The sequence below is a fragment of the Mya arenaria genome, chromosome 10 (assembly GCF_026914265.1).
Source record: "Mya arenaria isolate MELC-2E11 chromosome 10, ASM2691426v1".
Lineage (NCBI taxonomy): Eukaryota > Metazoa > Mollusca > Bivalvia > Myida > Myidae > Mya > Mya arenaria.
Window position 1 is genome coordinate 48581837 of NC_069131.1, and position 22711 is coordinate 48604547.

Here is a 22711-nt window from a genome sequence, read left to right on the forward strand (position 1 = left end):
TTCGTGTCTGTCAGATAATTGAGAAGGAATTTGAATACCACAACCGGTGACTTGACTGATATTACATTGCCAAAATAAGTGTAATCATTTAATCGAACTTACTTTGATTTTGTGGAAAATCCCTTGTTTTTATCAAATGCAAGGAATAATCAGTTCGGCCCTGATTTTGGATATATAAAAACCTGCACGAGGGTCGTTCAAGCTATAAATTATGATTAAAGTAAATTAAATAGTTCAAACATGGTGGATAAATCTTAACGATTAAGAATATTTCAACTCATACGTTTAGAAAGTCGTAGATTATAATCTGTTTCAGCAACCGATTAACCGAATTATGATGTCATGTTGTAAAAGTACAACATTTGCCGTTAAAGGGTGGTACCGAATGAAACAAATTTGTTGGGAGGAAATGTAGGTTACAATCTAAGAACATTAATTCCTGCCACCATACAAATGGTAGCATTTAAAAATAATGCTTGAATATTTTCCTGTCCATTCTACGTTTTTTTTATGCTCCCCTTAAGTAGGAGCTTATAGTCGCCGCTTTTTCCGTCCTTCCGTCTCTCAAACTATTGTAAGGAGAATATCTTCAAAACTACTGATGGGATCGAACACAAACTTGATATTCTGATATATGGCTATGAGATGAAGTGCAGTACACAAAAAACATAATCATGACATGCACATTGGTGCTTGTCAAGGCCATACCCTCCAAACTACTGATTGGATTGTATTAAAACTTGTAAAAATAAATAGATGACAATAAGAGAAATTGCATGCGTATTTATTAAAATATATCCTCTTTAGCGTTTTTTTTTCATCATGAGTGCTTGTCCGGGCCATTACTGCAAGTGCAGTACATAAGAACCATAATCATATCATGCATATTTATTAAGTTATCTTTCCTAAACCATCATTTTGAAATTTCAAGCTTGCACCCCATTATCTGGAAAACAACGTCAAAACCAATGATTGGATTGAAATAAACCGTCCTACATAGAAGTGCAGTGCATAAAAACCATTATCCTACAATGCATATTCATTAATTAATCTTCCCTTTCATGATATGTGCTTGTACGGATAAAGTCTGGGAAAGTACTTAAAATATTGAAATGAAACTTAAAATATTGATAAATGCATATAAAAGAAAGACAGTGCACACCTTACACAATCCTGCCCTGCATTTAATTTAGTTATTTTAGTTATCACCCCTTAAAAAGAGAAGAGTACTAATGTCAGGGCTATATCTAAATACTAAATGGATTGAAATGACACTTGAAATGTAGATAAATAGCAATAAGAAGAAATGCATTACCAAAGAACCATAATCATGCCTTTCATTTTTTTAGTAAACGCCCCTGAGACTGCCTTTATCTGATTGTTGTTGTAAATCGGAGTAAATCCGGGCCATATCTTGGATATTTGTAAATTACAATTGTTGCTTTGATTTCAAGTCTTGAATTTGACTTTAAAATGTATTTCTCAAACCTACCGATAACTTTTCATGTCATGATTTCTTCCAACTTGTGAATTAAATTGCTACAACCATTTTTACTTTTTACTAACAAATTGTCTTACTATTTTTGCCTTTTCATAGAAAATGGGCTTATGGTAAGCATCCATCGCTTCCAGCATTATTCTTGTGTTTGTACAGGCCATTTAGGTACCTGAAATAATGTGAACTAATTTATAATTTAATCATTATTTCATTTTATGTTATTTTCTACTATGAAACAACTATATATACCGTCTCTATTTTTTATTCAGTTGGATATATTCGTAATACTTTTTTCAGTTTTTGTCAAATATTCAATTTTCCTTCAAAAAGCAAGTAAAATGGGTTTTTTGAGTGTTAATTGGTAATTTATTGCCGTTTTTAAAACCAGACAATAAATTATATTAGGACTTGCACAACGTAATACAGTGTAATTCTGTTAGCTGACTAGCTTCTGACACTTTGAGCCTTGGTTCGATTCCCATTCCTAGGCGCTAGCGAATTTGAATGGTGGTCTTCGGGCTTGTACAGTGGGGTTTCATCAGGGTTTTCCGGTTAACCAAATAGCAAATGTTGCTACTTGTTTTTCTAAACCTTCGCGCGACAACATGAAGTCTTTTTCCACTAGTAAATATAACATTCTCATAAATTGATGTAAAGTAAATATAGATTAAACTAGCTCAAATTGTTGCGTAATACTTCTGTTCACTTAAACTTTTGTTATCACGCTTTAAGTTAACTACCAACGACTGTTCCAATGTTCTTTCTTAATTTTACAACGTTCTTTCAAGGTATAATTATATAGATCTAAATACAGCACAACATTCAAGCTCATCCCAAAGCATAACTCCAGACCATAAAGGACCCCAGGCCTCTCTCCTTGCCCTCTCTGGTTTCACATTGAACATGATCCAACTTGAATACTATGAATATGACAGCTTAACAACCCAAAGCATACACGTATTAGTAATTAACATGACAATTTATGGATAACAGTGCATTTGTACCAAGTCGGCTGTCAACCATTTCCGCATTCATTGACAATCAAATATGCCCTACAATAATTACTAAACTAAGACAAATATCCATCTAATTAAAAGCTAATTATATCATAAAATAACGTGAATAATATTATTATGTTGCAAAATATGGCAAATACTGCATTGATGCTACATTATGCTGCTCTTTTGCGACCCTCTCAATAATATTTATTACATACAATTTGTTAAAGTAAATATTGATAAATATAGTTTTAAAACATTAGCCGTCCGTTCCGCAGTTGAGAATTTTGCTACTTTTATATGACCCTCGTACATGTTATCGTTTATCTTCACCGATATTTTGAGTATCACGTCATTCGACAATGATCTAGAGTATTGGAAAAATAAACTATGATTTAAACTTTGGAATCCCAAAACGAACCTCTATAAATAGTGGTTACATTTGTTCATGTTATAACATAAAACATTTTAGAGCTTGAAATTCATTGAAAAGAATAATATTAAAAGAATAAGTATGCTTAGATATACAGCGTTGGTGTGAGGATTCATCCTTTGTTGAAGTATTTAAAATCAGGAATACACATTTCAAGTGAAGAAATAGTACAAAATAATCATGAATTATTTATCTATTAACTGTAGTACGAGTTTTATTTACTTCTCTGAAACAAAATAAAACGCGTAAAAAGTTTCAGAAGCATTGTTTGTAATCTGTCGTTTTCTGCCGGTCTTGGGACGTTTGACTGACATTTTATATTTCCGTTTTCGGCTATTTAAAGAATTGTTTTGATTGTCAGTAACTTTACAGGGATACATTGACGTCTCTTGCATCGGTGGGTATAACTTTTATGAACTATTATGTAGTTTTTCTGCATTTATTTTTGCAAAAACTAAAACACGGGAAAGAAACATGCTGATTTACATGAACCAATCGAAAGAGAACTCCATTGCATCATCAATTTTTTTGAAAATGCATTCATTTCTCTACACAGTGATACCATCCATTTGATTCAGTAATCTATCGCATTTTATTAACACATCGTTTCTGAGAGTGGTCAAAACAAGAACAATTTGATGACTCATAATGCATGACACCTTAAAAGCCGAGAGTATCCGAATTTAACCAGGAAGTAATTTTTTGCTTGCTTAAAATGCAAACCTTTGTAAATAGTAAATTATTATGAGTAAACATTGGGGTAGGTTTATGCATATCATTGTTTTATTAAATTTAGATTGCTATTTATAAGGGGTTACCAATTGTTTTGCATGAACTTTGGTCAAATGTTTTATAATTTAGATAAATCAGTCAATTGCAATTGTTTTTGTTTTTTTGGATATTGTGATCGATTTTAAAGAAATCAACAGACCGGTTCTTTAGCTATCTGGTCACTTTCAGTTTTAAAAGTTCCTGCACAAATTTCAAGGACTAATAGCTGATTATCAATCAGTTTTTAATAAAAGGCATGTCATGATGAATAGTGCACATATCTTATTACAATTTTAGTAAAAAAACAGGTGACTGCGCATATATTTTTATGCTCAAGTTAAGTCAAGACAAGTAAATTTTATTTACAGAGTATGATTGTGTAACTTAAGCTCTCAAGAGCTTTTAGCACCAACTTATACATGTTAAGCAATTGTTCATAATACATAGTTATAATATTAGCGCATAGTTATATTCTAAGCACATTATATATATATATACTATATAACTATACACATTAATCATTAATATGAAGAGAAATATATTTGAAAAGCAATAGTGAAGCGCATTAGGGTGTAAATTGGTGATAAATTGCTTTAACACTTGTTGAAATTGGCGTATATCATAATTGTTGTCGTCCGTGATTAGAGAATGGAGGAATGGTATAGAGGTTGTGAAGACTGATTTTGATGACGCAAAGCATCGAATACGTGATTGAGGGGTGCGTGTGATAAGCACTAACAATCTCGGCTATGCGGATTGAGGAGTGCATAACGTTGAATATCTTTCAACAACTTCATCTATATTGTATGTTTGCTTTCATATCATGCATCATTCACAGCTTACTACTTGCAATAAATATTGACTTAAAAATAATCTGACAATTTGTTAGTGCATATCACTAATAGTTTGCAGAATTTAAATACAATCGTTTCAACGGCCTCTTACGTATCAATATGATACACATATTAGACGCATTATCAATTAAAACCACACCTTTTGCTCATAACAAACATCAACAGTTCTAACACATAAGTCATTTCAAGTATGTAAGTAATTTCAAACGATACAATACACTAACACACATTTTTTCCATTAAAACCACACTTCTTGCATATAACAAACGTCAACAGTTCTAACACATACATGTTAAGTATTCAAAATAGTTCAATTGACATTAAGCTCATCTCGCAATCACCCCTTCAATCCTTTGCGCCATCAAAATTAATATCGACACCCCTATACGAAATTAAGTGTCCTCGAGATTCCAGGAAACCGTTAGTGTCAAACGCGCTTACGTTAATAGTGCCAGGAAAAAAAAAACGTCTAGCCCATTGTTCTTGAAGTGGTCAGATGTGTTACATGGCATAACTGAGTACTCATTCGAGTACTCTTTTGGAAAACAACAAACAGCAACAACAACAAAAAAAACATGGATTAACTGATGTTGACACTAAGGTATTTGAAGAAAACATATACTAGTCTGGTCATTTAGACCATCATCTACGCAGCTATGCTGCAAAATATGATGCTTCCAAACAGTTGTCCGATAGAGTATATATTTTTTTAATCTTTTGTTAGCAACGTATGAAGACCTACTTGGTCTGACTGTTAAATTAGTTTAGAAAAAGAAACTGTACTGTCGCTCTGACCTCCTAAAGCAAATAGTGGAGAAGACTGTCATCACAACATGTTCGTCAAACGTGGACTGAATTTGAATCTTTAATTATTGAATTAAAATGTATTATGATCTGAATATGTAACAATTATCACTGACAGTAGAATTTTAAGTACGCTTAAAATATATCTCGTTTTATATCGGATCCAAAGACCGACGCATCTGTTATTTTAGGATGACCAATGGCCGATATATAATTAATACCTCATGATTTTAAGCTTTGTTTGTGTATATTTTTAATTGATTCTCTTTTGAACACTTGACACATTAATAACATAAAGATGTACTCAGTTCATCAATACAGAAGGGCAGATTTAAAACAAAATGAAAATAATATACCGCGAGTAATCAATAGAGTAGTATAAAACGTAGCCTCTACTGCTTAAGAAACGCACGACGTTTGCAAAATTGTTTCCTCATTCAATTTGGAGTAAAACAAAAAAAGTTTAGTTTAAAGATAACGTAATTAAATATACTAACAAAACGAGTGTGTTCTCTCATTCTTGAGCCTTTACGATTATCTTAAGTCATAACAGCAAGCATACCAAATAGTGGGGAAGAAGTAATTAAAAGCAAGTAGTATGTTTCAATTTTGTAGTGTTTTATGTTCATCTGGGATCATAAGGCTTCGGGAAAATGGATAAATAACCGTGAATAGGACGTAATTATTGACAATATCAGTGTTTAGATTTCATGAAAGTCCAAGAGATGATGCGGAATGCGAAATCAGGTTACATTTGGATTGTTTCCATTAATGCTCACTTTAATTAACAGGTTTATATTTCTGTCATATCTTATTAACCATATGTACATACTCATATGCATCAACTTTAGCTCGCCCCACCAGGTCCAACACTGTGCAAATCCCCCTATTCAAATTCCTAAATACTGAAAAATCCAGTTGGTGGCTAGTATCTATAGAAATTGACAATGGAATTCTCCAATAGAGCATTTACTCCAATTCGAGGAGAGTTTTCACAAATTAAAATCAAAATTTGTGATAGCTTATTAAATATTTCAGGATAAAATAAAGTTATGATCCATTATACCCAATTTTGTTTACATGAAAAAGTCCCCAATTAGAGTCTGCACATCTCCAATAAAATTCAATGTTTTGCAAATGGAAGAAACTTAATTTTGAATTTAAATGTTAATACTTCTTCGCCATTATTTAACTATTCTATTAAAAGCAATTGACTATAAACCATGCAAACTTACCTTGTGCGCCTTTGGTGAAATCAGTAGTAGAAAACTAGGTGGAGCAATCTTAGTAAAACTAAGATTTAGCTCCTTTTGCTGGGGAGCAATCTTAGTTTTTTGTTATCGTATATGGTCTATGGGAAATAACTCGTACAATGGAGTACATAGGTGTATACAAGAGTGATGTACCTGTGAACTATGGGTTTTCGGTTTAGTGTGTCATATGAAGATGGGGGAGGGGCGTACTTTTGTCGAGAGCCGTTACGGGTGATATGATATGATTTAGTCATTGTTTTTTTATAAATGAAACGGTTGTTTATGTTTTGGCTTCATTGATGCCGAGTTTGATCTACCATTAGTTACTAATACTGTTAAGCATTGGTTATATGATGGATACTGATGAAAAAAATAATATTTTAGAAAAATTTTACTTTGATGAAAAAAACCCAGCTGCTTATGCTGGTCCACAGAAATTGTTTCGTGTGATTGCCAAAAAATACCCTGGAGAATTTACATTATCTTACATTAAACAGTGGTTAGGTAGCCAGGATGCCTACTCACTTCAGAAACCTAGAAGACACAAATTTAAGACAGCCAATGTGAGGGTGACTAGCATCGGTGAACAGCTGGATGTAGATCTTTTGTCAATGGCTAACCTAGCAGATGAGAATGACGGCGTTCGATTTTTGCTTTGCGCGATCGATATATTATCCAGAAAACTGTGGGTTCTACCCTTAAAAACCAAAACGGCAAAAGAAGTGTTAGGCGCGATGAAAGACATTATGGATAACATAGCACCAATCAAAATACAAAAAGTGAGAGCTGACAAAGGGAGTGAATTTGCCAACCGATGGTTTAAAAAGTACATGAAAGACATCAATGTGTACTTTTTTACCACCAATAACCCACCCAAAAGTAATTTTGTGGAACGAGTTCAACGGACGTTGAAAGAGAAATTATACAGGATGATGAGACATAAAAGAACCTACCGATACATTTATGATTTGCAAAATGTCGTGGCTAGCTACAACGCAACGCCACATAGAGGTCTTAAGGGGTTAGCTCCTAACGAAGTGAACAAAGACAACGAAGCGGATGTTTGGGCTCGTATGTACTTGAAGAAATCTCCGAAGCGACAGCCGACTAAGCCCATGATTTTATTTAGAAAAGGCGATTTAGTGAGAATAAGTTTTACCAAAAAGCCCTTTCAACGTGCCTACCAAGAGCAATTTACCACCGAAGTGTTTAAAGTCGCTGTTCAACTTTTAAAACAAGGCATACCTATGTACAAGCTGCAAGATCTTAAAGGTGACGCTATTGAAGGATTGTTTTATACCTCAGAACTGCAAAAAGTAAACAAAGATGAAAACAGTTTGTGGTTTATTGAGCGAACTTTGAAGAAAAGAAAAAGAAACAACAAACTGCAGTATTTTGTGGAGTGGCAAGGTTTTCCTAAAACATTTAACAGTTGGGTGAATGCTGATGATATCAAAGACATATCTGCAACTGTTACTTAATCACCATGGAACGATTTGTGTACATTAAAAGCGATGAAAGTAAAGCTTACTTTTCGGATAATGAAGTGTATCGATTTAAAGTGCATTTGAATTTGCCATTGAGCTTGAATGGTAACTGGAAAGTCGCGCTTACTGAGTTTTATGCTTCTGAAAATTCAAAATTGAAATCGGCTGATGACGCTTTGTACATTTACACAGATTTATGTAAAGAAAGCATCGTGCATGGATCAGAACAACCGTTGTTACGACGGCTTAAGAAAAATAATAAACGAAGTTGGGATTACATTTTGGATACACCCTATTATGTGCCAGTGAAAAAGACCGAAGCCAGAGAATTTCTCATTTATATAAAATCAGACGGTGACACTTTAGCGACAGAGTTGAATGAACCTGTGCACCTAACTCTTCATTTGAAGCAATATCCTTTTTTGTGAAAAGAGAGCCAAAATGACATTATACGTTCCCAATCCTCAGAAGTGGGTGGATTTCTTTGATCGTGTTAGTAGCGATAAAACGTCTCTAAATCAATATGGAGGTGGACGACGTTTATCAGTGATACCAGTTGACTACTCAAAAGCGATCGACGATAAGACCTATCCTATAAAAGCGGTCTTACCGGCAGAACAAACGACAGCTCAAGCCAAGTCTGAGCTTGAAAGACAGGATATAAATCCGGCTAGTGTCGTAGATATGCTTCAGTCATCTTCCAGCAGTCAACGTCGAGGGACCAAGCGTAAGAGAAGCTCGTCAAGAGGTCATTCATCAGCAAAGCGACGGCGTTTGACTGGTAAAGTAAAGAACGCCAAAAAGAAGAAAAGCTCTAAAAGGAGGAAATTACCAGAGAAAAGACAGAAGGACATATTTGAAATAAAATAATAAAAAATGTCTGTGTTTAATGAAAATAAATTTAAAGAAGGACTCGTGTCCGAATTGGCTTTATTTGATCTTCCGAGCACACAAACGAGTGTAACTAACATTTATGATGAGGAAATCCGGCCTATATCACAGACCTCCAGCGATGGTCCTTTTGAGTTCAGAATTAGCGGTCAGAACTCCATGGACTATTTGGATTTGAAAAATTCAAGGATATTTGTGAAGGTAAAAGTTACAAAGGCGGATGGAAGTGCCATTGGAGAGAAGGCGGACAATAAGGTCGCTCCTACCAATATGTTTCTTCAGGCGTTGTTTTCTACCGTGGAAGTCACGCTTCAAAACAAGGCCACCATTACGTGTAACTACAACCCATACAGAGCCTACATACCAACTATACTGAAGTATGGGCGGGATGCTGCTGATAGCCAGCTTACCACACAGTGCTTTATCATGGACGATGCAGACTCTCCCGGTAATTTTGTTTATATCATGATGCCTTAACAAATAAATACTACGTTGCTGTTATTTGTTTTGTTTTAAAATTATATCCTTTTCGATATCTCGCATTATGTTATCTTTTTTCGTTTTGCAGGAGTTGTCGATCCTAATGGTACTAACAACGGACTTTTTCAGAGGAACAAATTAATAGCGGGGTCCGCGTCGTTAGATATGCAAGGCTGTATATTCCACGATCTGTTCGATATGAGTAGATTTCTATTGAACGAGGTTGACCTGAAAATCAAGCTTTATAGGAGTCCGATAGAGTTTTGTCTGTGTGCGGCAGATGCGGTACCCTATCAGTTGGTCATTGAAGACATTTACATTCTCGCAAGAAAGATCCGGGTGAATCCCGCTGTCATTTTTGGTCATTCCAAGATACTAGAGAAGCAAAATGCTCTTTACCCCTACAATAAGGTGGAGGTGAAATCAGTCAGTATTGCAGCAGGTTCCACCACGTACAGTTGGGATAATATGTACCAAGGCAGACGTCCCAACAAGTTAATCGTGGGGTTCGTGAAAAGTAAGGCAGTGAGCGGGAATATTGGTACTAACCCGTTTAATTTTGAGAACTGCTCCATTCAGCAAATCACTGTGTATTGTGACGGTCTTCCCGTCGGATCTAACCCGCTTAAGCTGGACTTTAGTGCTTCTGGCACCTCCACCATACGTGCCTACACCAACTTGCTTTTATCTAGCGGGAAGTGGAGGCAAGATGAAGGCAACCAGTTAGATAGATCTCACTTTATAGGTGGTTCTACGTTGTTCGTGTTTGAACTAGAGCCTGATTTCTCCCATCACGGAGAGTATTTGTCACTAATGAAATCTGGGAATGTACGACTAGACGTCGTCTTTAAGAATCCGTTATCAGAGCCTATGAGCTGCATCGTGTACAGCGAGGGTCCTGGCTATTTCGAAGTAAACAAGGAGCGAGATATAATTTTGTCGTAATGGAGACATCTCAACTAACATGTATGATCGATTGTGATCCCGTGTTAACAAAACGAGTGATTGGCGTTTTTCCTGCCGATAGACTACCAGTGAGTTTACCAAAGACCAGTTTTGGGTTCATTGCCAACACGGACATTCATAACAAACATGGTCAACACTGGTGCGGATTTTTTGGTGATGGTCTCGGAAATGTGGATTTTTTGGACACCTATGGCAGAGTACCAAGTCAAAATAGCTTATATTTTCAGCAATGGTTATGCATCAACGCTAATCACCTACAGATTAATCGTTTTCAATTACAGAGTGATCATTCCAGTGTGTGCGGACTATATTGTGTTTTGTTTTTGCGATATAGACTTCTGGGATACACTTATCAAGACTTTTTAAACATGTTTGATGTTTCTACTGTAGATTGTAATGATGATTTTGTTGCTAAAACCATATCCAATGCCTATCCATTATGTCTTGTAAATGCATTAAATAATCAAAATCAAACATGTGCTTCTAGATTGTATTGTTTGTAAATGAAACCTCTGACATTTGTATATTGTACTCATTAAATTGATAAATAAAAAAAAGACATGTCTTGTGTTTTTAATGACATAAACAATATTTTATTTTTTTTACAATATACAATAAAATAACGGCATACATTTTTTGAATTAATATACATCCACTTTTTTGCAAGGAGTGATTTTAAAGCCGTCTAGGTGGAAAGATTGTTCAATGTCATGCGCAGAATGCATTACAAATTCGTTGGCTGGTACGATAGAAAATGGCAGTTCATCCTGACATTGATTGACATCTTTGCTAGTGTTTTTTGCAGTGATTTTGTAATGTCCATACGCGTAGCTGTTGACACTGTCAGTAAGATAACGCTTGTCATCAAATGCCGAAAGCGCTCGTTTTTGAATGGTTTCCCCATAAAGTTCATGCTGATGACTTCTTAGGGCAGTCATAGATGAGATCATGCTGGTTTCATTAAACAATGTGTTTTTATAATGCTCGTGTTTTAACTCCTTTTTGACTGACACTTTAGCCACGCCCTTGGCTCGTTTTTCTTCTTTGCCGTTACACAGAAAACTGTACATTTTTGATCGTAGTCCTACAAATTCTGAAATAGGTTGTCCGTTTGTTTCGTCTTTCATTTTTCCCAACACCTTTTTGTTGCTATTGCTCCAAAGAAAATGATCTCTGGGATAATCCGATGTGTCAAAATGACACATTGAAGATTTCATATCCCTGTAGATGTCGTCAGTTTGGGAGAGCCAGAAAATTGAATCGGTGTCTGTCATTAGCATTTTAGCCGTAGGATACTTTTGCTTGATATAATTGTACCAAAAGTCGTACATGAGACATTTGCTCAAATCTGAAAAACACAAAAGAAAAGGATGAGACCATATTAACATATAATAATAATAAATTACCTTCTTATCATCCTTTGTATATTCAGGTCTTATTTCAAAAAACAACATATAAGACAGAAGGTAACGTGCGTACCTAGAATGCTCATCCCACAGTAAATCGGCTTCACTAAATTGACCGTTGACTTGTACAGCTCCACTGCCACAAGGTCCTCGTTCAAGATGGTTGTGTCCTTATATGTGGGTTTTGCTGTCACCTTGTCCAATCGCTTTTTCGTGTGAATGATCTCGATTGCTTTGTAGCGTCTAACGTTTTCCATAGTCTAACAGAAAAAGTTACTAATTTTAAAGACAAGGTAATACTATAGAATAAATTAACCTATTTAGAATAAAACATTTTAGTAACTACTAAATTCATCATGCAACTATTAAACTGTTTATGAAATATTTTGAGAAAAAATATGAATACAACCCACCTTTCCAAACACGGAGATGTTCATTAATTTGTAGAAGTTCTTTTGGAAGGTAGACGTAGCCTTTTGTCGCATGGCTGTGTTATGATCAATGTACTTCTTCATCCACGTCTCTTGTTTAAACTTGAGTATTTTATAAATACCTTTCAGTTTCATGCCTAAACTCAGATACAACTGCAAATTTCTATAGTGAAGGATATAATGGTTTTTGTTTTGCAATGTGGTCAATAATTTGTCCACTTTTCCTCTATTGGGCAACGGATCCTCTTCCGTTAATCCATGTAATGTTTTAAGAAGACCTCGAGCATATGGAGACAGTTCTTCATTGGAAATCGTTCGCCTCTCAGGCGCTAGAGGAAAACAGTTGTGTATGTCATGTAAGTTTTTAGGATACTCTAACGACACCTCTAATATATAACCCGTGTCTCCAGCCTCGGGAATGGTCATGATGTCGAATGATCCCATATCACTTTCTGACATGAACTCAAACTGCCCTACCGGAAGGGGTTGATTCATTGCCCAACCATAAAGGTTATTTGCATCCAGATATTGTAAATAGGTCGTAGGCAGTGAAGTGTCATAATCTTGTAAGTAGGGATTGTTCGCTTTTGCATGACGATGAGATATTTGAGATATGCCTCCACGAATGCCCGCTTCTATCATCAGCACTTGGTCTATGTCTGTTAGCAACTCTAGTTGGACTTCACTCATTTTTAGACACGCGGACCAAGAGAGACCGGGAGATGTATAGAAATGACACGGATCAAGTTCATACTGCTTTAAACACAATGTTCTGAATGACTCAAAGACCTCACACAATAAAACACAGTCCATTCTTAAATACAGTTCCTGATATTCCCGTAATGATGTCATGTTGAACCTTTCAAACACGGTCTTTGCGTGCTGATAATCCTCTTCAGATATATGTTCTTTTTTTATCGTAGAATAAAACTCTTCTTTAGCAGGCAATTTTACCTCATCGAATTTACTCATACAGTCCATGTATTCGTAAGGATAGACACCTTTTCGAAGCAGGAGTTGAGCTTCTGATTCGTCTTTCGTTTCTGAGAGCAAATGAGGAAACGCCTCCAAACCATCTTGAGCTAAATTGTCTACCAGTGTTTCCAATGATGTTGGTAAAAATTGGAAACTGTCTATGAAGCGCAAATGTGAAAGAGAAAAACTGACATATTTCTCTGTAGTCTGCGCTATACAGCTTAGTTTATACGACTTAAATTTACCAATATTTTGACATATAATATGGGCATCAAAATTTTTCAAGTTGTGAAACATCACAGGAATAAACTTAACTTGACGACAGTTCAGGTTACATGGATCGTTGCATGCTGGTCCTATAAGTTCTGAGGTCAAATGGTTATGATGCAAAACTATTCGATTGTACACCCTGTCGTAAAAGGTAAATGCTTTTTTGCAAATGCAGCAATAGTTAGCCTTGCTAATGATGTCTTCACGTTCTTTTTCGCTGATATCCATTGGCTTTATGTGTGATAGTATTTCCCGTATTTGTTTTTCTTCTTTTAGAAGACATTCAATCATTTTTGACCCCGCGTCTTCCCCTGTATACACCACAGTCGGTTTGGTATAACGATTATCTTCGCATACGACCTTATAGCCAAAACTACACACTTCTAATTTTGTGTTCTGTGTAGTGGAAGAATGTTTCGGATTTGACGCGCAGGTGGGTAGTTTTTTATTGACAGTTTCAAAATCGGCGTATACAATAAACGGAGCTTTAAGTGTTTTTTCATAATCCTTGAATTTTAAAATATCATTGTCTCCTGGAGTTGGAAGATTCACCCTTTGTGCTCCGTTTCGTGCACATAGCTTTTGATGTTCTTTAAGGGAAGTTTCTTTTAGAAATCCATGCAAACAGTATGGACAGAAATGCCTTCGTATGTGACTGTTTTTTGTACGAGACAAAAACTTATTCAAGTCCGTTATTAAATAGTAATGGGAAATGTCTCCCTTTGTTAACCACAGTAAATTGACATGATGTGGACGTCTAGTGTGTTCAGTGATTCGTAATGGCACGATGGTTTCCTTTTCATAAGTAAATACGTTGATAGAGATATTTTCGTTTCTTCGTTCCACTTTTCTTATGTCCGCTAACTTGACTGGATAGTTGATTCCAAGCATGTCAATCTCTTGTTTGTAAGGAAGATAGTGCTCTACCTGTTCCGGTTGAATGGTAACATGATGCATGGAAGCCAACAGACAATACAGAAAACATTTGTCATCATCGTTTTCAATATTCAACAGACTTCTACTGTATGCCAGGGACTTTGGTAGTGGAAGATAACTGGAACCGCTTACGGGTTTATACCCCACTGTATGGATTTCAAGCTTCAACACCTTTTTGACGTACCATCCAGAACCTCTACGTATAAACTCTTCCAAACTTGCGAACATTTTCTGTATAGCCTCATTTAAATCATGTTCATTCCAATCATCTACCGACAAAGTAATGTAGGTATTGCTACGAAAGTATGGTTGCGCTGAAGTGACCTCACCCTCCTCTATGCGTTCCATTTCCACTTGTACACACAAACTCCATTTTATACCTCTCAGTTGACGAGCGCGTGAATGCAAAAAAGATCTCACTTGATCTCTTCTATTACCAAAGAATGTCAAAAGATCATACCTTTCGTTTCCAATGGGATGTATTAATCTATTGATCACTCTATTACCCAACGCCGACTCGTCCACTTGATTATTAACTGGTTCATCCTCATCGCTCGATTCGTTGTTGTCAAGATCTGGAGGATCATCATTTTGCTGGCTCTGGTTAAGATCGTTTGTGGAATCAAGCATATCCGTATACCCATTAACCAAACTAGACCCGACTGTATCAGGAGCAAATGCAGTTCTATTATTCACGATCGAATGGTGAGGTATTTCATTAACATCTACTGAACGATGTTTTGATGCTCTTCGACCTCCTCGTTGCTCTTGTAAAGGATGGTTTTTAATCACATGTTGAAATAATTGCTCATAATTTAGGAACTGGCTATTACAATGCCTACATGAAAATTCAGCTTGAACGTGTTTCCTACCAATATTTTTATGAACACGAGTCATATGTCTCTTTAGATTAAAAGGTTTTTTAAACTTTTTACCGCATATATGACAGTCCAAATGTGTTACTTTAGGTTTCTTGTCTTTTTCTTTTCCATGCACTTTTTTACAATGTTTATACAAATTTTGTAACTGTTTGTACTCAGCATGGCACAATTTACACTTTTGTTTGATTAAGTGACTTTGCATATGTTGTTTCAAATATTTCATGTTTTCAAACTGTTTTCCGCATATTTTACATGTCGGTAGAGTTTTTTTCAGTTTCTTTCCTAGTTGATCCTGATGATGTGAATTATCATCGTCACTAGTTTCTTTTTTATTATCCATTCTCTTGTTGACAAACTAAAACTGCAATTCCTGTCAATATAAAGAAAAATATGATTCCAACTAGCCATCGAAATACTGTTCACCAGCTTCATTTATGTAAGACTGACTAAATAAAATCAATGTCTTCATATTTTGTTCATAAATATTTTAACAACCTCCCATTTATGAAATATTTTGATATCAAATTTACATATTTTAAATTAACACACCGTGGGAAAATTTAGTAACGCCTTAATTTATGTGTTTTTTGTGAACCATTAAGTTACATTCTTTTCACAAGTATTCATCATTCTTGAATTTTAAATTAGTTTTATGCTAAATTCTTTTTTAATGACAACGTTTTACATTTCTAATTTCCATTTCAATGCAGTTACATTACATGAATATATTAGTGTCTATGATAATGATTTTTTATGGATATTTAATGTTTTTGCCTACAAAAGCCGAGAATATGGTTTTTATTTTCAACATTCATTTGCATTTAAATTATTTTTTATAATGTTTTTTTAATGTCATTTTTTTTAAAAATATTTTATCTGGGTATTTTATCTCGATAAATAAAACACAACGCCTGTTACCTTATTATACCAAGTAATTTATCCATTTGGCGCTTTTTTTCTTGTTACCGCCAGTTTGTTTGACGTCTTTTTTCTTGTTACCGCCAGTTTGTGACACCTTCTTTCGCTTAACCGACTTTTGGGGTTTAATTCTTTCAGTTTTAGAATGCGAAGTAACCAGTTGTGTTCGAAAGGGCATTTTTGACAATGGCTTGTCCACAAACAATCTTGGTTTTTCGTCTTTATCTAGTTGATTAACCGCAGCAGACACGTTACTGTTTGACACTTTGGCATTATTTTCAACCGCCGATGATGGGTTTTCTCTTGAAATTGTTTTAGTATCATCCGTTTCCAACCTATTATCGGGTAAGCTTTCACCCGTGACTTGTCCACCAGATTGTTCAAGAAGCGGCTTAGAACTTTTATCCACCATATTTAACAATTGTTCGTATTTACCTTTAGGTACGAGCACCAATGCGCGAGCCATATTGATCACAGTTCCTTTTTAATAACGCGAATAAAAGGTAGAATGTAGTCGTGATACTTTAATAGCAGTTCTTTTCTCTTTTTTAAGGAAAATCCTTTGCTAATAAACTGACGAATTACAAATTTTCGTTTGCTTAATCTCCGTTTCTCGATGTCTCCCAATGAGCTGTAACCGCGCATAATGTTGTATACAATTTGCACAATAGCCCTTAGCTGTGACGATTGTATGCTATTTAGTAAAACTTTTTTTTGTTTGTTGGATGAATGCAAAAGCAACAATAAATAGTATTTTTCCCTTTTCACTAATGAAACCATGCTGATTATTTTTCGGGTTGAAAGACTGTCATTAACTGACCAGGTAAAACGTTTGTTCTTAGTTTATATTCAGAATTTGAGTGAGGTGACAAATCAATCAGCAGGTATCCGTACTTTTCCGCGATCGCTTTTCTGTAACCATCCATAAAATATTTTACATTGCCCGGAAAGATCTGTCTACCTAGCGTCTGTATTTGCAATTCATCTCGACTATTTTTAAATAAAAAGAAATAATGCGTATTTAAACTGATGGTACGAAACTCTCGTCCGGGGCAAAATGCATTTTGACATATCAGAAAGCAAAAGAATTTAAAGTGGTGGGCGTATTTACAGTATATGTCAACCACCGTTTCTGATTTGGCACTTTGTGTCATCATATCGTCAAGGATCAGGATTTTTTCCCCCGGTTCATTCATATGCCAAGTTTCGAGTTCCGCTTTCGTAGGTAGACCCTCAAAAAATGTTATGCGCGGAATGGCCGTTTTCATTTCAGCGAATAGAGGCTGATCTACTCCATAACAATAGTAAATGGCTTTGATGGGCTTAGTAAATGCCCCATCCGCGTGCTTTAAAAGTTGGAAGACGAAAGTACTCTTCCCCACATTGCTGGGACCTACAATTATAAATGACAATGGTGTCAATGTGGTTTTTTGATTTTTTTTTTTTTTGTTATTAAATTGTCTTTAACGTTAAACGAATATTATTATTCCGTTTTAAAATATTCGTTTGTTTTCACTTCGTAATATAAGTATTCTAATATATATATAAATCATGAAAAAAAAACAACAATCTAACCTATAACTTGCGCCGTGGAGTCCGTTTCTAATTTAACCACGCTTTCCATATCCGTCACAAAGAATGACATGACGCATGTTTGACACCTTATATTTATACTTTGTGTTTACTAGATAAGACCTCTTCATAAAGAACACACTATTTCATTTTAGCATTTTATTGATTATATACCAACACCAAAATATTTTGAAAGTGATTACACATGTAATAAAACATGAAACAATGTGATTATTAGGATTATAAACGTATGTTAACAAAATATGTCATTAAAATAAAATAGAAAAAATAATGATAAAACGAATCAATGCGAACTGAACCTGTTTTCTAGGTATAACAACCCAATAGTCATTTTTATAATTTTTGTTTTCCATCGTATGGTTTTACGACAGTCTTCAGAATATAGTTTCTCTTTAAAATGCTCAGTTTGCTCCGGAGACGTCGCAAGGGCAAAAGACACCTTTTCCCAACTCCATAAAATGCTGGCTTCATCTACTACGTGAAGAACGTCTTCCAAATACAGTTCTAGTTGTCGTTTGTCACTCAAGGTTAAGCAAGTATGGTCTTTTTGAGATAAACAACTATGTTGACAACCAAAACAGTTTTGTTTAAACACAGAGTACATTTTTGTACCAATTTCTTTGGCGTAGAAATAGTCAAAATAAGACTGTAGTAATAACAGTTCACTCATTTTTAGTGTTTTAATTCTCTAAATTCGTAAAAGAAAATGCATTGCATCCACACACACTATCAAAACTGGATTTCTTCACTCCTACGCCAGTCAGTTTCATATAGAAACATCCACTAAAATGTTTTTCGTGTTCCACTGCCGGTAAATCGTCAGCTTCCCATTCACTGATTCTAACGCCGCAAACAAAACATTCCACCATATCCGAATTCCCTGTGTAAAAGAACCCCGCCCTTGCTAATTCATATTTATCCTGTTTCATTTGTGTAGGCCATGTTTCAAATGTGATTAAACGACTCAGGTACTTTGTATAATGGTTGTATTTCACTTTACATCCGAAAAAATAAGTTTCACTTTCATTCATCTTTGACGTTTTAAATCACTACGTTTACCACTGTTGGTAGTCTGTGTAAGTAGCAGGATTACACTGGTGACATTGATAGTATGACATTTGGTTGCAGTGAGGATTTACGCACTTCGCAACGCCACTGACCACTTTGATGGGAAGTCCGTTGTCCTCATTTACAACCACAAATGGTAATTGTTCCACGGTTGAATTAATACCATCGTCCTGATCAAGCAAAGTGTCATCAAAATTCCAATACTCATCAATGCCGGGAAGGCCTAACACATTTTGTGGCAGTTCTTCAATCTCAGTTAGTTGTAATTCATTATGTTCTATTTCAGCAGTATTTTCAACGTTTGTTGACTGGTTGGATCCTAAATTGTCCTGTCCCGAATTACATTTTTCCATAGACTTGCCTTGTATGATATAATGTTCATGCTCCGATGTTTTCTCGAGTGTTTTGTGTTTCAGATTAGCGCTAGATTGCGAGGAACTTTTGGCGCGCTTTCTCGATGATGAAGGTTTCTTTTGCGAAACATCCTTTTCAAAATGTTTTTTGGTAAAATGCGATCTGCTTTTGATATGACGAGAAACGTAAAATTCCGTCATCCACACCTTGCAAGGAGCGCAGTAGATAGTCTTTAAATTATCCTTGATCACTTTCATTGTGCTCATCCTCAATCGTTTTCCTCTCAAAAAATGAAAAATGCTTTTGAGGTCGTAACTACGTGATGAAAGTAAAGCTCCTCCTCTCAACTTATTTTAGATTCTCATTGGTTGAATGCCTCCCGTCATCCACATTTAGTGTTAAAGAACCTCATAACATAGCAAGGAATCGTGTACATTAGTTCTACAACTCGCGCATATCCTAATCGCAGTGACTTTATTAGATAAACGTTGTTCTACTAAATAGGTCCTTTGTCTTTTCATACATGACAAGCAAAATCGTATGTTATCTTCTACGTAAAAGGACATTATTGCTCATGTAATAAAACATCAGTTTTTTCCCATACTTCTAGATTATGGCAGGTTAAACATTTTTGAAACCAAGCGACATCTTTAAACTCTTTGGATAGTATTTTATGACCGCGTTTTACTCGAAAAAAACATACATTACAAATATACACACCAGTCTGACATTCTTTACACTTTAACATAAGATGTCCTTTAATAATAATAAAACAATGAAACCCAACTGTACAAAACATTTAGGATGTGCTATCACATTCACTTGCAACAGGTTCAGTTAGCATACACTCATTCAATACATATTCATGAACACAAAATCCTTCGCTCGCAGCGAGTTTACAAATAGTCTTAACAATAGCAGCACAGTCTTCTCTGGCTTTAGATGAATACAACAAAATACCACTACTAAAATTAGGAAACAAAATTGTATCAAAATATATAAAGTTTTCTTCCAAATATCGCCGTAACCGTTCAAAACACATGTTATTTGAAGTTATTAAAATTCTTGACGGACAGTCTCCAGTGTCAAAAACATCACACATGTTTTTTATTGCTATAAAATTTAATCACATATAGGAGCGTTAACTATTTCCCTAAAAAGGGTAAATCCATGTTGTCTATTTCTAATAGGTAAATACATAACGACGTCGAGAAGTCCTTGATCATGAATTATATCCACACAAGTAAAAAGAGCGATAAAGTATTTTCGACATTGAAAACAACGACAAAGTTTTATAGCTTGTCTAGCAGGAGAAATATACCCAGATTGTCTCAAGACGGTTATCCTTCCGCTGCTGCATATGCCACACCTATCCATTGTTTATAAGAACATCGTGTTTAAAACATTCATCTTAATACGGGTTAATGCGCTTTCCACTCGTCGTAGCACATACTTTGCTTTTTCCGCCACCTGCAGAAATTCCACTGCCTACAACGTTAGCAGTCTCCTAAAATAAATATAAATATACACTTAGTCTAGAGGTTTTTTTTTTGTTTTTTGTTTTTTTTTAAAATCATTTTAGAATGCTTATTAAGTTACATAAATCACATAATATTACATACTTTATTGCGTTGTATTATAGTAATTTTTTAAAATGCAAAACATACCACATGCTGTTCAATTGCTCCAACTTCCTGACACATCAACTTCTCTTCCAAGGTGTTGATAGCATCCCTTAAGGCGATGGCTTCCTTCCACTTTAACCACAGGAATTTGGATTTTTCCTTCACCAGCTTCCCGTCTTCAAAAACGTTGTCATTGATGTATACATTCATATATTGCCCATTTTTCTTTGCAGAAACGCACTTATTAAAGCCGAAATTTATCCTCAGTGGTGTGTTCATTGCCTTTTTTTAAAGGTGTTCGAAAGTTTTTATTAAAAAGAAAAAACGAAACTATTTCACGAAAAAGTATATCACCTTTGAGTGGATATGTGTGGATAAGAGTAATCTACTCCACTTATATATACCTCCGTTGTCAACTACTCATATCAGTAGGCGTGTTAAAGCTTTCAAATGATTAAGGACACCTGCTGTCATAGGAAAATGTAAATTTTTAAGTTATGAAGTGATAACATCTAAGTTATTTACATTTTAATAGAAATAGTTAGCCTCTATAATCTATCAAAACACCTGACCTCATTCAAATGAAGTGACAACATCTAAGTTATGGAAATGAAATGGTTAACTCTAATATTAATTAAAGTAATAATACCCGATACCATTAAGAAATTTATAGGTAAGTTATTCAACGTATTGTTATTTTAATGAAATAGTGATCGTCTGTATGGCTGTTAAAACACATCACACTATTCAAATGGTAATCATAGATGCTATCATCTATCCCATATCATTAAAAATGTCATTATTTTTTTTATCTATTACTTTATTTTGATTTTCTTCTCAACCTAGTTAATGACGATAAGTGTTATCAGATCTCAAACAGTTACCGAAGCATTAAACCATTTAAATGTAATAACTCTTCCTGACGTCTTTAGAAGCGAGAGCGATAAGGTCTAACATACATTTTTTAATGGGAGTAGATGGTGCCAATAAGTCTACACAAACACCTGATTCCCATTAAAATTACCATTACTATATAATTGGAAAACACCTGCTATTATTAAAAAATGTAAATTAAAACATTATCCAGCGATAAGGTATAACTTACATTTTTAATGTAAGTAAATGGCGTCAATAAGTCTACACAAACACCTGATTCTCATAAAAATACCGTTTCCATGTCATAAGAAAACACCCAGCTATTATTTTTTTAAACATGTTAATTTTAACATTATTCAACGATAAGTATCATCTTCAATATAATGTTTAACAAATAAATGTAAATGAGAGTAGTTTCTGTCAATAAGTAAAGTACTATAAAAAGCACCATACACGTATACTTAAAGTTTTGAAAATAGTTTGAGAGCTTATACTAAAATATATTTGAGAGGTTCTACTTCATATTTAATACATTTTTTGTTTTTGTTTGTATTTTCCATATCAACAATTATGTTTCAAGAACTTTGGATGGAAGAATGTGGAATATGCTATGAAGAAGCTGAAATTTATTTTAAAAATACTTGTCAATGCACCGGTCTAGTTTGCAAAAAATGCTTTAAAAGGTTGACTAGTTGTCCTTTTTGCCGTCACGTGTTTAACTGGGATCTACCAGCCTATGCTCCATTACCAACGGTTATCCCTTCTTCAATGCAAAGATACGGACAGACTTCGCCGATATTCAATTTGTTTCTGGAACCTAATGCGTCAGGTGGAGCAGCTCTCCCACTTCCCGCTGGATACTTCCCATCCACTAACTTGGACCATAGACATAGCCAAAGGGCGCGAAGGAACTGGAATTATTGGTTCCATTTTTTGGATGGGT

General features: G+C 35.0%; 3 protein-coding genes across 5 annotated transcripts in view; 1 reads left to right on the plus strand and 2 right to left on the minus strand.

Annotated features, from left to right (window-relative positions):
- Nucleotides 1–22711, plus strand: part of LOC128206060 (uncharacterized) — a 108625-nt gene that overhangs the window by 41735 nt on the left and 44179 nt on the right. The gene's annotated exons all lie outside the window — the stretch shown is intronic.
- Nucleotides 11011–15753, minus strand: LOC128206058 (uncharacterized). Its single transcript, XM_052908190.1, has 3 exons — nt 12255–15753; nt 11915–12101; nt 11011–11783 (listed from the first exon to the last, which is right to left on the minus strand). Exons 1-3 carry the CDS (start codon nt 15672–15674, stop codon nt 11077–11079), a joined length of 4314 nt encoding a protein of 1437 aa, XP_052764150.1. The 5' UTR covers nt 15675–15753; the 3' UTR covers nt 11011–11076.
- On the minus strand, nt 19922–21213 carry LOC128206061 (uncharacterized). Its single transcript, XM_052908194.1, has 2 exons — nt 20935–21213; nt 19922–20774 (listed from the first exon to the last, which is right to left on the minus strand). Exons 1-2 carry the CDS (start codon nt 21169–21171, stop codon nt 20679–20681), a joined length of 333 nt encoding a protein of 110 aa, XP_052764154.1. The 5' UTR covers nt 21172–21213; the 3' UTR covers nt 19922–20678.

Excerpts from the sequence above, each read along its gene's own strand:
- LOC128206061 (XM_052908194.1), bottom strand. The coding sequence starts at position 21,171 with ATGAACACACCACTGAGGATAAATTTCGGCTTTAATAAGTGCGTTTCT. Across the intron at positions 20,775-20,934 it reads GAGCAATTGAACAGCATGTG|GAGACTGCTAACGTTGTAGG; the intron begins GTATGTTTTGCA and ends TATTTATTTTAG.
- LOC128206058 (XM_052908190.1), bottom strand. The coding sequence starts at position 15,674 with ATGGATAATAAAAAAGAAACTAGTGACGATGATAATTCACATCATCAG. Across the intron at positions 12,102-12,254 it reads ACATCTCCGTGTTTGGAAAG|ACTATGGAAAACGTTAGACG; the intron begins GTGGGTTGTATT and ends TTTTTCTGTTAG. Across the intron at positions 11,784-11,914 it reads CTGTGGGATGAGCATTCTAG|ATTTGAGCAAATGTCTCATG; the intron begins GTACGCACGTTA and ends TGTGTTTTTCAG.